This window comes from Pediculus humanus, genomic scaffold, assembly GCF_000006295.1.
Source record: "Pediculus humanus corporis 1103172107790 genomic scaffold, whole genome shotgun sequence".
Lineage (NCBI taxonomy): Eukaryota > Metazoa > Arthropoda > Insecta > Psocodea > Pediculidae > Pediculus > Pediculus humanus.
The window spans coordinates 108,212-123,725 of record NW_002987384.1 but is presented as its reverse complement, the minus strand read 5'-3'; the positions used below and the strand labels follow the sequence as shown (position 1 = coordinate 123,725).

Genomic DNA, 15,514 nt, shown 5'->3' with positions numbered 1-15,514 from the left:
ATTATAATAAATAAGCAATAAAAAACGTTGTTTTTTCCCCATCATTTAAATTTATTATTTTACCAATATTGTTAATGTTATTTTTTTTTTTTTTATGATCAGTAAAGTGGTAATCGTCAAAACGTCATCACGAATTTAATATTAAGCGAACCGGAAAAACAAAGAAAATCTTTTTTTCCGTTTTTCCTCAATTTAATTTAAAGAAAAAAAAAAAAATTTTTTGTTGTTATCGTGGGAACGAACAAATTCGATAATTCTAAATCGTACCTTAACGGATAAAAACAAATCCTTTGACAACATTCAATTCGTTTACGTATTGTTATTTATTGCATTCGACAAGGTTTTGTCCTCGATAAAAAATAATAATAATAATAATAATGATGATGATAATTTTTACAGAATCAATCAATGAATCGATAGTCGAATTAATTTTTTTTTTTTGTAAAGTTTACGTTTTAAAATTAATTAAAATGTATTATTATTATTATTGCAATTATCAAATATCGGTTTTGAAAAAAAATAATGAAATATTAAATTAAGAACCGAAAATGTCGATAAGGTTTTTATTAATAAACACCTTAAAATCAATTAAAATTTTTAACAGGTAATAAAATTTTATATTAATTAATTTTCTTTTTGAAAAAAAAAAAAAAAAAAAAAAAACAAAAAAATTTTTTTATGTTAATGATTTTGATATAAAATAATATTGAAATGAATTTTAAACAGTTTTAATGTTAAACATGTCAAGAATGCACTTATGCGCGTTTTTCGTGTTTTTATTCAATTTGGTAAGTGCAAAATAAGATAAATAGTTTTTCCCCCTTATCACAGTTTTCTTTTCTTTTCTTTTCTTTTCTTTTTTTTTTGATTAAATTTTCCGAGTAAAAAAATAAAAACATTCAAAAACAAATTCGTGTAGATTTAGAAAAGGTATTGAATTTTTTTTTTTTTTTTTTTTTTTTTTAGGTATTATTTGGGCACGGATTGGAAAACAGTGAGAAATTTTCAAATTGTGTTGTTTGCAATGGCACGGTTCAATGTACAGAATCGGAAGTAGTTAACTGTAAAGCAGGTAAAACAAACAAAACAAACAAAAAAAAAGTTGTGAAAAAGTTAAAAAGAAAAATTTATATTTTTTCCTATTAATTTCAATTTTTTTTTTAGGAACTCCGTGCACGGATGAGGAAATACAAATATGTTACAACACTCATTTAAATTTAAAAAGTCGCTGTAGAAGCGTTGGAAAATTTCCTCATTGGTCCATGGTCGATAAGTACATTCAATGTGAGTTAAATCCGGAGACGGAAGTGCTCAATTATAAAACTGTAAGTTGTCCCGAAAATGAAATCTATAATCAAGAATTGATGTCTTGCGCAACGCAAGAAGACATTAATTTATTTCAAAGCGAAATAAGAACTTTACGGCGGAGAGTAAAAAAATTTTTATGTTCTGGAAAGGGTTTGTATCCGGATCCAAATAATTGCAGAAATTATTACGCTTGCGATTCCAATTCCCCATTATCTATCGGAGTCCTTTTCGAATGTCCGAAAGGATTGTTTTTCAACGCGTGGGAAAAACAATGCATGGCTTATTTGGAACCGCATTGCGTGGATCAATTAAATTTCGAATACAATTTGAAATTAGTCGAAGGATTAGCTTATAACGAAAGAGTTAACGAAATCAAAGCGAGAGCACGAAGAGTATTGAGCGGAAGAAGGTTCGCGACTAATTTCGATTCTCTCGTAAACGATTTGACCAAACGTCAAAGATGGCACGATCAGAGTCTGAGAGAAAAACTCGACATGATTTTTTCTCGAGATGAAAAAAAAAATGCGACGAATCTGTATCCGTTGCTCGTGTCGTTTCACGATAAAAACAACACTCCTGGCTCATCGGATTCGGATACTCTAGAACAAACCATTGATTTCGTATATCAAATCAACGCCATATTGAATCCTTCGAAAAAGAAAACGTTCGAAACGAGCATAACCATTTTGTTCGATTCGAAAAACAAAGTTCAAACGACCGAATCCGTCATTAAATCATTGCAAAAATTTTTCGGCGAAATATTAAATCATCAGAAAGATGAAAACGATAAAGTGTTGAAATATCTCACACTCAACTTCGAAGAATATTTGAATGATTTGAATGAAAAAGGATCGAAAGCGATTAAAAACATCACTTCTGCAGCACACTTGGACGAACACGCCAAAGAGAGGATAACGGTGCACTGGAACACTCTGAGAATTAAAATGAAATTACTTAAAAAAGATATTGTGACAAAATTTAAAAACACGACGGATAATATAATAAATTCGATTGAAAACGGTGCGAAAAATCTGGAAAATAAAATCAAATTGATTTTGAGTAACACGACGGAATCCAACTTGCATTCGAAAGTTATAGACCTGACAAATTCCGTGAGTAAATTTTTGAAACAGATAACCAAAGTAAGAGATTTGGTTGCCAACGCCATGGGAGCAGAATTCGTTTTCTACGAAAAAGCAAACGTTTTATTGAACGTGGCAAATCAAAAAATCAATTTGGTCATATCCGAATATACGAAATACGATGCGAGTTCGACGGAATCGGGTTCTCTGGCACTCATGTACCACTTTACGTCCATATTGAACCACGGTGTCACTTACCCGTTTTCCACGAATATAACCCTAGCATACGATTTCGATAAAAATCAATACTCTAGTAAAATCGTCCTAGACGAACTCAATTTGTTTTTCGATAAAATATTCGACATAATGAAAAGGGAAAATGAAAAAATCGTTGAAAATTCCATTTTGGACGTTCGTAACACGATCGAATCCCTGACGAAATTCGAAGAGGAAATATTGAAAAATATAAGCATTCATAATTATTTGAAACCCGCGAACATAGATGAAATTAAAAATATATTGAACACGTCAAAAGCGAAAATAAAAAAAAATCACGCGGCGCTGGAGAAAAAATTCAAAACGGATTTGGAACAGATAATAACAGACATGAATAAATTCAAAGAAGATTTGATGAATAACATAAATTTGTTTTTAAACAGAAACACGGAAGTCAATTTTAAAACGACATCGAGTTACATAAGCATTTCCGTGACAAATTCGCTGAGTAAAATATCCAAAGCGAGATTTAAAGCTTTGAATAAAATAATGAAAATCGCTGGAAGATTCATCAAGAGCGTAAAAGAAGAATTATTCGACATGAGTTCGGACATAAATTACATACTCATCGAAAGTACGACGGGTATTAATTTAAACGTCGAACAAAAATCCGACATTAATTTAAGCTACGATTTCAATTCGTTTTTAAATTCCAGTAAAATCCATTCATTTTCTATTAAATTAACAATCGTGTACAACACTAATAAAAAACAATATTCCGTTGAAACGTTTTTGAATAATCTCGACGACTTTTTAAATAACATAATTGCCAATTTGAGATTGGAAATCCTCGGGTTGGTCAAATATTATAAAACGGAAATAGGTATCGTTACGGCCAAGGCGTTGGCATACACGGACAAAGCATTGAAAAACATCGAGTCCAATCACATGGATAAAGATTTAATGAAATTAATTGTTAAAATATTAGACAATTACAAACTCGCGGTGAATAAAAATCAATTGCAAATACATTTCGATTATTCTAAACAAGAAATCGAAACGTTGAAAAAAATCATTGCTCTGAAAAATATATTAAATAGTAAGATAGCAAAAGTTTTGAACAATCCCGATAAGCACGACATCGAGGACATAACAAAATTCATAATCGATTCCGTCAAATCGTTTTTTTCGGAAATAACCAAAGAGAAAAATTCATTTGAAAAACACGCCGTGAATTTAAACAGTCACTTTAAAAATAATATCGTTTTCTTGCAAGCCATAACGGAAAATAAAATCCATTACATCGTCGTTAAAAACACCAACATCATATCGGAAATAACCGAATCCGACGTTCTCATATTCAATTACATATTTAAAAAAATAACGAATTATTCAGACGAATTCGTGTTCGCGACCAACATATCGATTGTTCGTGATAATAAAAACAGATCAGAAATCGATGTCATGGATGATCTCAATACCTTTTTGCTCAACACGACCGACAGCATATATAACGAAAGTAGAAAATTGGAAAAATATTTGAAAGTGAGAAATATATACGATTTGAAAGTGTTTTTGAGTAAAAAAAAAGTTTTGCTCATTGTCAAAAGGAGTCATCATGGGGATTTTGAAAAAAAAACCCGGAACAAAATAAAGAACTTTTTAACCAAAGCCGAGAAAAATTTAAAGAAATATAGAAAGGAAGTCAAAAGCAAATTTAAAATAGCTATGATATTACAAATGGAAATTCTCGACAGTTTCAGAATCGATTTGTTGAAAAATTTAACGGCTCATTTGAAAAATTCAAACGCTCACAGTAGTTTGGATGTGAATAAAAATTACATATATAAAAAAATGGATGATTTCATGGTGAGAGTGTCCGAAGAGAGACACTCTATAATGAATAAATTTTTGAATTACATGAGAGATTTCCACAACGAAATTAATTTGTACATAAGAAACGTCGAATACGAGATAAAAGTATTGAAATTGGATGAGAAAAAAAAACCTAAATCTCGTTTCACCGAAACTTCCGTCATCACTTTCAAATATGATTTCAACACGTTTTCCGATTTCAATAAATATAATAATTTATTCACCGTGAGTTTCACGATTAAATACGATTCGAAAATAAACGAATATTTTATAAAACCCATTTCTGGAACTTTGCAAAAATTCATAAACGACATTGCTCACAGAATGAAAATTGAATATTCGGAAGTTTTGAAACATTATTTGAGTCAATTATCGAGTTTGGTCGTAAGAACGGATATTTATTTGAATGATACTGTTAAATACATTGACGGCCTACACTTTTTAGATCCCCAATCGAGAAATGAAATATTTAAAATCATCGAAACAATGAAAACGTTAAAGGATAGATACGAAAAACAAACGAAAAACAATTTTAAATTGATCGTTTTGAATACTGAGAAAAAAATTAACGAATTACAAACGAACACTTTGTCGAAAATTGTCTCGACTCTGAATAAACCTTTCAAGAACACTTTGGAATATTTGAAAAATTCAATTTACCAATATGTATCGAATTACATAAAAGAAATGTCCAACAGTAGATTGGAATTGATAAATTCGACTCTGAATGAAAAAAATTACTTCGAACAGATTATATCGAATATTATGATGAAAGGTAACGACGAAATTAATTCTCTAATTAATTTTAATAAAAATCAAGTCATGAATAACAATACCGACATGACAATCATACTTCAATATAATTTCAATTCCGTGTCTGATGCTTTTCTCAAAGACACCCTAATGACAAACATGACAATTTCATATGATTTGCAATCGAAAACGTTTAACGTTTTACCCGTTGTTTACTCATTGGAATGTTTTCTAAGACAGGTTTTCTCGCAGCTTAGAAAAGAAAACTTTTTAATAACTCGTCATTACGACAACGAAACTCGATTGTACGCACACAAAGTCAACCTTTTCGAATCTCGTAACGTTAAATATTTAAATTCTCTCACAAATTTGGATCAGTATACTAAAAATCGTATTATCGGTGAAATAAAAACTCTTAAAAAACAAATGCGTAGTTTTAACGTAACGGATAGATTCGAATCCGCGGTTAATAAAATCGAAAAAAATATCGATGCGGAAATATTTAATCTTTTAACGAATATAAAAACGGAATTGGAAAATCCTAACGAATCCGTTTTACGTAATGCGAGTGAACACATAAATCGTTCCGTTATGAAATTTTTAAATGCTTTATCACACGAGAGAACCGCATTGGCTGAAATAATAACGAGAATTATAATAGAATATGACAAATATATTGAAAGAAATATTTACGGTGCTGAAATGGAAATTAATGGACTCATTAATGACCGACCACTCGGGGATTCCCTTGAATATTTAGAAGTTAACAAACGTCATTATTTGGAACACGAAGTTAAATCCGCATTAGGATTGGAATCTAAATTAAGATCGAGTTCGGAAAGTGAAGGAGAAGAAAAAGAAAATGATGAGGAAGAAGAAAATGAAGGAGGGGAAAAAGAAACTGAAGGGGTAAATGAAAAGGAAAAGGAAAAAGACACTGGAAAGGAAGCTGAAAAGGAAACTGAAAAGGAAAATGAAGATGAAGATGAAGATGAAGATGAAAATGAAAATGTATCAAATGATGAAACAGTAACAGAACCTACAAATAACAACACTGAAATCAATTCTCATTCTCTTGTTACAAGATATGATCCTGAAGGATACAAAGTAAGTCATAATAATTTTTCATTTAAAAAAAAAAAGAAAAAAAATTTTTCCACATTAAATTTTGCATCAAATCCTTTTTGAAATCATATTCATTCTTTTTTTGTAATGAAAGAAAACAATTATTATTATTAATACCCTTATGAAACTAATAACTATTACTCTCTCTCTCTCTCTCATGGCTTATTAATCAGTGTTCAAATTAGAATTATTACTTTCAATAAAATGTTTTTAATAATATTAATAATAAAATTGATTTGCTTTTCATTTAGGTTCCAAGAATGGTAGACAGTGAAAATTCATTTTACAATTGCTTTATGTGCAATGATGAACCACTTTGCACTCTATCAGATTATCCTCCATGTTTCAATAGTAAGTAAGACATTAATGGTTTTATAGCATTCAATGTAACATTTTTTGAAATAAAAATACAGAAAATAACAATTACAATTAAAATTTTAGGTAAACCATGTAATACAATAGAAGAAAAAAATTGTAAAAAACCAAATCATTTACCAATCGAATGTTCTTCGGTAGGAGTTTATGGTATTCAAGAAAACAATGCTTTGTATCAGAAATGTTTTATACCAAAGGGTTCACACTTCATACGTGGAAACATAATGGCTTGTTCGGAAAACAAAACATTTTCAGATGTGACAAAAACTTGTTTGTCGAATTTCGAATTGATATTATTGGAAGACGTACGGAAAAATTACGAATATAATGATAAATTTATCTGTCCAGAATCGGGAGCATTTTCTGATCCCTACGATTGCAAATATTATTACACGTGTGATTCCGATGTTAAATTTTCCATTGGGAAAAAGCACAAATGCCCAGATGAATCTTATTTCAACGATGAATTAAATCATTGTTCGACGAAATTAACATCGAAATGTGTTAAATTGTTAGAGAATTTATCTGATAAAGATGAAATGCAAGCTTCGTATTTGAGGCAAGTATTGAAAAAACGCAAAGATTATACGAGATATCTAAATAAAAATCGTAAGCCTTATAAAAAAGTCAAAAAACCAAGAGATATGTCGTCTTATGATGTCAAAAAAAAACAAAATGATGTTCAACTTAATGAGCAAACAAAAAAACAACAAAATGATGTTCAACCTAATGTGCAAACGAAAAAAAAACAAAATGATGTTCAACCTTATGAGCAAACGAAAAAAAAACAAAATGATGTTCAACCTAATGATGTAAAAAAAAAAATAGAAGTTCAACCTTTTAAAGTAAAAAAGGGAAAAGGTATTCTAATAATCAACTAATTTTTTTTTGAAAGGACGCCATCTTGATCTTAAATATTCAATCGTTTAACATACCTGAAACTAATTTTTCTTTTTCTCTCTTAAACTTCACATTTGAAATAAATTTTGACAAAACGTTTAAACTTATCGAAACTGGAAAAATAAAACTTAAAACTATTAAACTCACCCAAATTGGAAAATAAAACTCAAAACGATTAAACTCACTGAAACTGGAAAACCCAACTTGACCGGTTTTTTTTTTTTTTTCACCGCCTTGTTTTAAAGAACGTTTTACTTGTACGAATTCAAAAAATAAATGGCGTATTGTTTTTCTTGTCTTTTTTTTTTTTTTTTTAATTTTATTTTTCCTTTAATATTTTTGCAAATATAAAAATTTTAAAGAATGGTTTTTTTTTTCTCTACGAATAAATATTTTATAAATTATAATTATGGAAAATCTGTAATTAATAATAACTTTTTGATAAGTAATTTAAAAAAAAAAAAAGGTTCGTTGGTTCTATTTTATATTTTTTTTTATTTAAAACATTGTAAGCAAAAAAAAAAGAAAAAATTCGTTTAACGGTAAATTATGGAGTAAATGTTTTAGTGCATTTTTTTTAAAATGAAAACATAATTTTTTTTTTGCAAATCTAGCAAAATTCATATAATTGTAACTGCGATAAAAAAAAAAAAAAAGCTACGTCAGATTTTTTTGTTTTTATTTTACTTATTATGGTAGTTCAAGCTTTACAAAACAAAAATTTTATCAACATAAAGATAGTATTTTAAATGAATGAAAAACAATTTTGTTTTTTTTTTTTTTTACGGTGGCTTATATTTCAATCAATTTAATGTTTTTCACAAATCAAATTTCCCTTACGTTTTGTTTCATTATTTTAAAATCTTTCTTTTAAAATGTAGGTCAAACTCAATTTTCCTTGTATTTTGTCAACGATATTTTCAATGCTTGATAATTTTAGTTTTTATTGTGTTTTAATTTTTTCTTGGTTACTTTTTTAGCTGCTGCTGTTGCTGCTGTTTAGTCAATGGGTATTTAGTAATTAAATGATAAAGTGCATAACACTGATATCGTGACTAGATTTAAAATTATATTGTACTACCTTTTTTTAATGAAATTTATTTGGATTTCTAAACACATCTGAAATTTTTCGTTTTTTTTTTTTTTTAATTAATCATTATTTATTAAACTATATTAACGTGAATGAATTCATAACTAATTAATCATTTTTAAGAGGTAAATACCTTTATCATAAATAAACTTACACTAATAAGTTAAATCTTAAACTGCATTGTCTTTAATCTGTATTTCGCCATTTTTTATATTTTGTATTGGTTTGTAATCGGTAAACTTTTTAGTTTTTTTATTTTTTTTTCTTTTTTTTTTCTGCGATGATCTCATACACAACAATGTAACAATGACAATAATTAATAATCCGATGAAACATCCTAAAATAACGCAAATAATCGCACTGGCAGTCCAAATCTAAATAAAAAATTTTAATTCCATTAGTTTTTGAATAAAAATAATTAAGTTAATTAATAACCCGATTTAATAACCTCGATTTTTTTCCCTCCGTTTATATCAAAATAAATAGTCGATGGTCCTGAATTGCAAAATGGTTGATCGGTTGTTTTATTATACCAAAAAACAAATCTTTTTGAATTGTATCTCAGAGGAGTGGAACATCTTGAAATTTATTTAAATATATATTAATTTTAATTCTTATCAATTTTTAAACGTTTTTTATTAATGTGAATAACGATAAAAAAAAATGTACCTTAATTCTAACAAGAGTTTAGGATGATGAACATACATGAAAACAACAAAATCATCAAGCATCCATTGTATGTCACAATTGCAATGCCACGGATTATGTTGTACGTTAAAATAAATCATTTCTTTCCATTCGAATGTGTTTTTTTTTAATTTTTTCAATTTGTTATGGCTCAAATCAACCTAAAAAAAAAAAATATTCAATTAAAAATCATCATTCGAGACAGATTTTTCTTATTTTATATAAATTACAAAAATTATAAATGAACTTACAGAACATACAGGAATATCCGTAAAAACCTCTTCTTCAATGTCATTAATTAAATTGTGAGATAAATTTATAAATAATCCATTTTCTTTTGAACAAATTATGTCTTTTTTTAAAATTATTCTGTTGAAAAAAAAAAAAAAACTTTTTATTATTTATGGATTGATTTTCTTTCGTTAATTAATAACGAAATTTAATAAAATCGTGGAAAAATAAAGACAAAATTGAGTTTTAACTTACTTGGAAAATAAATTTTTATCAAGTTTTGATATAGAACAATTTGATAAATCAATTATTTGAAGATATTCAAACGGTTTGGCATCCTCGGAAAAATTTAAATTTATTATTGGATTTCCATTTAATAAAAGTTTTTGTAATAATTTGTAATTGGTCGATGTTATGTCTTTAGGTACGTTTGTAAATTTATTATGTGACAAATCTAATGTCAAAACGTTTGGACTAACCAAATTCAAATTATCCGTTAAATTATTATGACCGGCTTTTAGAATCTGCAATGCGATAAAAAATACGTTTATATTTTAAATAACATGAAATTATTTAAAATTTGAAAGAAAAAAAAATTTACCTTTAAACTTGGAACGCTCGTTTCTGAAAAACTAATTATTTCGTTAAAAGCAACATTTAATACTTCCAATTTCGAATGTGCCAATTGTAATCCCAAAAAATTATTATTACTCAAATCGAGTTTTTTCAAGGCGAGAGGCAAAGCAGGTACTTTAGTGAGTTCGTTATTTTTTATTGTTAATATTTTTAATTCCGGCAATGAATTTCCAAAATCTTGTGGGAGTTTAAATATTTCATTCGATGATAAATCCAATACAGAAAGATTTGTCAATCCGCGAAAAATATCAGAATTTATAAATTTCAATGAATTACTCGATAAATTTAAATATTTTAAAAAAAAAGTTCCGTAAAAAGCCCAATCATCAATTTCCTTTATATTATTTTCAGATAAATCTAAAATTTGTAATAAATTTAATTTTGTAAAAGTTGATTTTTTAATTGTAGTTATTTGATTATTGCTTAAATTTAACATTTTAACATTATTAAAATCATCTAATTCATGAGGTTCTATTTCAGATATTAAATTATTTGAAAGTGATAAAACAGTCATTTGTTTTTTTATATCATCTGGGAAAAATTCTAATTTTTTCCATTTGCTCTTTTTAAAATTTCCAAATATTCCTAATATTTTTAAATTTGGCCAATTTAAATTATTTATTTGACCGACGTTTGAATCACTGGAACAATCGACGTAGAAAAATTTTTTTAAATTTTCGTATGTTGCATTTGGATTATACGATTCGACATTTTCTATTTTATATTTAAATGATATTAATTGTACATTTTCTTCTATTTCTGGTTCGGTCGGTTGAACGTTGACAAAAAAACATTTACATACGAAACAAATGTCACATCGTACTAACGTTATGATTAAATTTAATAAAATAATTATTGTTATTCTGCAACAAAAAAAAAAGAACCGTAATTAATTTCAGATGTTGCGATCGACTTAAATCTACACAAAACTTCATTTTTATATATGATATTAATAGTAACAACACTTACCCCATGTCAACATTTTTTTTTTTTTTTTTCAAATCTAGAAATAAAATATTTTTTTTTAAATAAATTCAATTTAAAACAAACATTTTAAAACATGAAATTCTCAAAGTATTATTTTGCACCGATAAGAATGACACACCTTTTTAGATTAAGAATTCTTATTGACTTTTTGTGATTAAAGATAAAAAAAAAAAATACAGATAAAAACAAGAGTCGTGCATACTGCGTTTGAAATGAGTCAAAAAACAAAAAAATTTTTTTGTAACTTGGTAAAAAGAAATAACTCCCAATTGAAAAATGTTTAATTTACCTACGACAATAAATATTTTAATTAAAATATTTGAATTTAGCAAATCAATAATAAAATTATTTGTGCGTTTAATCGATGATTTTTATACTTACTTTAAATATCTTGTTACAACTTGCATCAAAAATTTATATTTTAAAAAAGCGGGTCAAAATGGCGACTAGACTTTATAAATAATATCTTATTTTACTCATTGCTTTTTCTTAACCTTTTTTCTAAATTACACTTTTAGATTCACTTTCAATTTTTAAATTTGTTTTAATTAAACGAAAAATAATAATATTTAAAGGCAAAATATTTTATTTTTCAGTTTAATTTGAGAAAATAACAAACTTATACTTTCAGTATTCGAGACATTTCTAAAAATTCGTTACAACGGAAGTATATCTTGTATACTAAAAAAGGGCCCCGAAAAAAACTAAATACACGTGCTGAATCGTGCTGAATATTGTAAATCGAGAAAATGTATTTACGTTATTATTTGGATGAAAAAGGCGAACGTGTGTACACATTTAGTAAAGTACGTTAACGATATCAATAATTAATTTTTAAAATTTAAAAAAAAAAAAAACATTTCACTTATTTTACTTACCTTGTTTCAGGTTGATCCTAATGGACGACCAACATCATCAGCTCATCCCGCTAAATTCTCACCTGAAGATAAATATTCAAAAGAAAGAATTTTAATAAAAAAAAGGTTTGGTATTCTTCCAACGCAACTTCCACCTATTAAATACTAGCATGTAAAACATCTACACATTTATTGTAATTGTGTTATTTACGATGCCTAAGTGACTTGATAAAGTGGTAATTAAAAAAAAAATAAATGGCTTTATTTAATTTTTTATTACCAAACAATAAAAGTAATATTTTTTACATTTTTATTGATTTTTATCAATTAATTTCAACTTTCACTTTATAAAAAGATATTAAATTATCAGCATTTGTGAATTCAATACATTTTGTTTAAATTTTATGTAATAATACTTATTAGCTGTAATTAATATTATTGTAAATTTTTTACATGTACTTTATGTACATTGGCAGGATTCAAAATTAAAATGACTTTTCTAAATAAAACAGTGAATAAAAATATATTTTATTTAATTAAAAAAATTTAATATTAAACTGTTGTTTTAAACTGGAAAAAGTAAAATGAAAACATGAGGAAATAATTGCATGTGTTTTAGTGAAATTATGTAAGGTAATATTAAAAAATAATTGTGAATAAAATTTAATTAAAATGGAAGAATATACTTTTATCCGACTGAAACATCCATTTGCTCTTCCTCTGCAAGAAAAGGATACATTAAAAATATTTTAAAAAATTTAATTGGCATAAATAAAATTTTTTACCTTTTATGTTAAACATGAACTCCATTTGATATTCTTTTAAGAATTGGGAAGATCTCATTTCATCTAAAAAGAGAGAATATACTTTTTTTATGTCTTCAATTTCCACTTGGGTTCCCCTTCGTTTTTTGCTCACTAAATTTGCAGTAGTGATAAGTTGTATAGCATAACGTAAGGAAGTATCAACGGCAACTCTTGTTAAAACAAGAAGAGCATCTTCGGATATTTCACAGTCTTCTTCTTCACACCTGTTAAAAAAGTAAAAAGCTAATGTTTTATTGATGAGTTTTCAAGTATAATGGTATTCGAACCAAAAAAAAAAAACAATTGTTACCTAATTTTTAAAATTTCTTTCAACTCTTTTTCTTGATAAGGAGTTGTAGGTACTATCATCATTCTGTCTAGAAGATCAATTGGGATTCCGTGAGGAGAATTATAATTTGTACCTCTGATTCTTGTAATTCCTCTGTTGGTAGCCATAATTACAATTGGAGCCATTTCATTTTCCAGTGCTCTATTTAAAAATGAAAAACACTCAATGTCCAACATGTGTACCTAGGAGCGAAAAAGATTTAATCACAAATTAAACTCGAGTACACTTTTTAATTAATTGTATGTATTATATGTAAAAAAATTAAATACTTCATCAATAAATAAAACTCCAGGTACAATTTCAGCTTTTCCTTCTTCTCTCCATTCAGTAACTTTTGCATTAATTTGTTCTCTCACTTCCATTTTAATTTCTCCAGTATCACCGGAAAAAAGAGCTAAAAATCCATGTGTCCTGCTGTTTATCACATCTACTTCGTGTAAAGTTACCGTGTGAACAACCTAAATAAAAATAATTATAAATGGACAATTTCAAATAATTTATGTTCAATATACAATTAAACAAACTAACTTCTTTTCTTTTTTGAATTTCTCCTTCTGGGCACTGAACATATCTAGTTTGTGGACCAGTAGCATCATAATCTCTAGCTCTGGCAAAAGATCTTCCGAGTCTACTTATTTTACCTGTGGCCTTGTCTATGGCGATAACATCACCAGCTTGAACCTAAAGTAAATTTTAAATAAAAATTTTTTGAATTTAATATTATATATTTTAAATTTTAAATAATTCAAACTTAAATTTAAACTTACTTTTTCTTTTAGTAAAGATTCAATCATTTTAGTTCCAAGATCATATATTGTTTCCATTTCTGTAGTTTTTAATGTCAATTTTCCAACTTTGGCACCCACACCAGAAGCTGGACGATCAATTTGAACTTCCACAACTTCTCCCTCGATCATTTCAGTTTCTTCTCTGTTAATAAATTTTTATTTATTTTACTTTATTAAACTATCATGAGCCGAGTTTTGATTATGAAAACCTACCTGATTCTCACACCAATACTTTTTCTAATGGCTTGAGTCAAAGCTTCAGTTTTATTCATTTCTAAACTATAAATTTCTGATCCTGACATGCTTGTAAATGGTGTATCGGCACCTAAAGCTTGAGCAACAGCCATGGCAATAGCTGTTTTTCCAGTTCCTGGTTGCCCTGCAAGAAGAACAGCTCTTCCAGCAATTTTACCATCTTTGATCATTTCTAAAACTATACCAGCTGCTCGGCGGGCCGATTTTTGGCCCACCATGCCCTGGGAAACTTGTCTTGGTTCAAGAGTATCATCTAGACCGAGCCCGCGAATATGAGAATGGGCACCGATCCTCTCTATATGAGTAATCTCCCGAACTTCTTGAATTTTCGCTGCCGCGATTCCCTATAAAAAAAAAAAAAAAACCCTCAATAAACACAATAAAATTAAGCATTTTAAATTGCTTTATAACGAAAAACAATAAAAACAATACCGGTAACCAAACATATCAAGAAACAGGCAATCACTCAAACAATTAAAAAGACGATAAAATTATAAAACAAAACTTATTAAATTTTAAAGTACTTAAGAAAAAATAAATAAAGTTCTTAGATTTATATAGAAAATCAACCTTTAATAATAAAAAATTTTTATTTTATAATATTGAAATAGAAATACATTGCTACTTACCGCCATTTTGTTTAGATATTACCAACCATGCATGAGGGGTTTCCTAAGAAACGACTTTAAAAAATTCCATTATATATTTATTAATTTAAATTGCGAAATAGAATTTTAATTAAATTTTACAATTAATTAAAATTTAAAAAAATTGTTTTTTTGGCTTGTAAAATATTATTCTACATTAGCCTTTTTTCTATCAGTCAATTTGAAACTCAAATCCGTAAACTTTACTTGTCCTACGTAGTGCATGATCGTTAAAATTTTAATTTTAAATTTACTTTACTGAAAAATTAAATTTTTTTCTTTTTTTTTGTGCAAACAATCACGAAATATATTTAAAATATTATTATTTTTATTGTTTATTAATGTATTATTTATTGATTCATACATTTGTTTAAAAATTATAAAACGAGAAATTATACAAGAAATAATTTTTGGAGTAAACACCATTTTATTATTATTGTTTAGATGGCTATAAAAATAATGGTGCTTTTTTTTTTTTTTTTTTTTTTTTTAAAAATTACAGTAAATTTATAATAATAATAATTAAACAGAAAATATTTAATTTTCA

General features: G+C 27.1%; 4 protein-coding genes across 4 annotated transcripts; 2 read left to right on the top strand and 2 right to left on the bottom strand.

Moving 5' to 3' along the window:
• Positions 1–740: 740 nt before the first annotated feature.
• Phum_PHUM366280 (uncharacterized protein) lies at positions 741–7,615 on the top strand (the record flags this gene model as incomplete). The annotated part of the gene is made up of 5 exons (XM_002428111.1): positions 741–788; positions 967–1,072; positions 1,165–6,341; positions 6,611–6,710; positions 6,801–7,615. The coding sequence occupies 5 exons, from the start codon at positions 741–743 to the stop codon at positions 7,613–7,615; spliced, it is 6,246 nt and encodes a 2,081-aa protein (XP_002428156.1).
• Positions 7,616–9,893: 2,278 nt separating this feature from the next.
• On the bottom strand, positions 9,894–11,672 carry Phum_PHUM366270 (Fibromodulin precursor, putative; the record flags this gene model as incomplete). The annotated part of the gene is made up of 3 exons (XM_002428110.1): positions 9,894–10,166; positions 10,307–11,141; positions 11,647–11,672. 3 exons carry the CDS (start codon positions 11,670–11,672, stop codon positions 9,894–9,896), a joined length of 1,134 nt encoding a protein of 377 aa, XP_002428155.1.
• A 342-nt stretch (positions 11,673–12,014) lies between these two features.
• Phum_PHUM366260 (H/ACA ribonucleoprotein complex subunit, putative) lies at positions 12,015–12,291 on the top strand (the record flags this gene model as incomplete). The annotated part of the gene is made up of 2 exons (XM_002428109.1): positions 12,015–12,071; positions 12,154–12,291. 2 exons carry the CDS (start codon positions 12,015–12,017, stop codon positions 12,289–12,291), a joined length of 195 nt encoding a protein of 64 aa, XP_002428154.1.
• Positions 12,292–12,810: 519 nt separating this feature from the next.
• Phum_PHUM366250 (uncharacterized protein) lies at positions 12,811–14,955 on the bottom strand (the record flags this gene model as incomplete). Its single annotated transcript, XM_002428108.1, has 8 exons — positions 12,811–12,842; positions 12,908–13,152; positions 13,239–13,459; positions 13,547–13,735; positions 13,806–13,958; positions 14,045–14,207; positions 14,279–14,664; positions 14,950–14,955. The coding sequence occupies 8 exons, from the start codon at positions 14,953–14,955 to the stop codon at positions 12,811–12,813; spliced, it is 1,395 nt and encodes a 464-aa protein (XP_002428153.1).
• Positions 14,956–15,514: the final 559 nt, after the last annotated feature.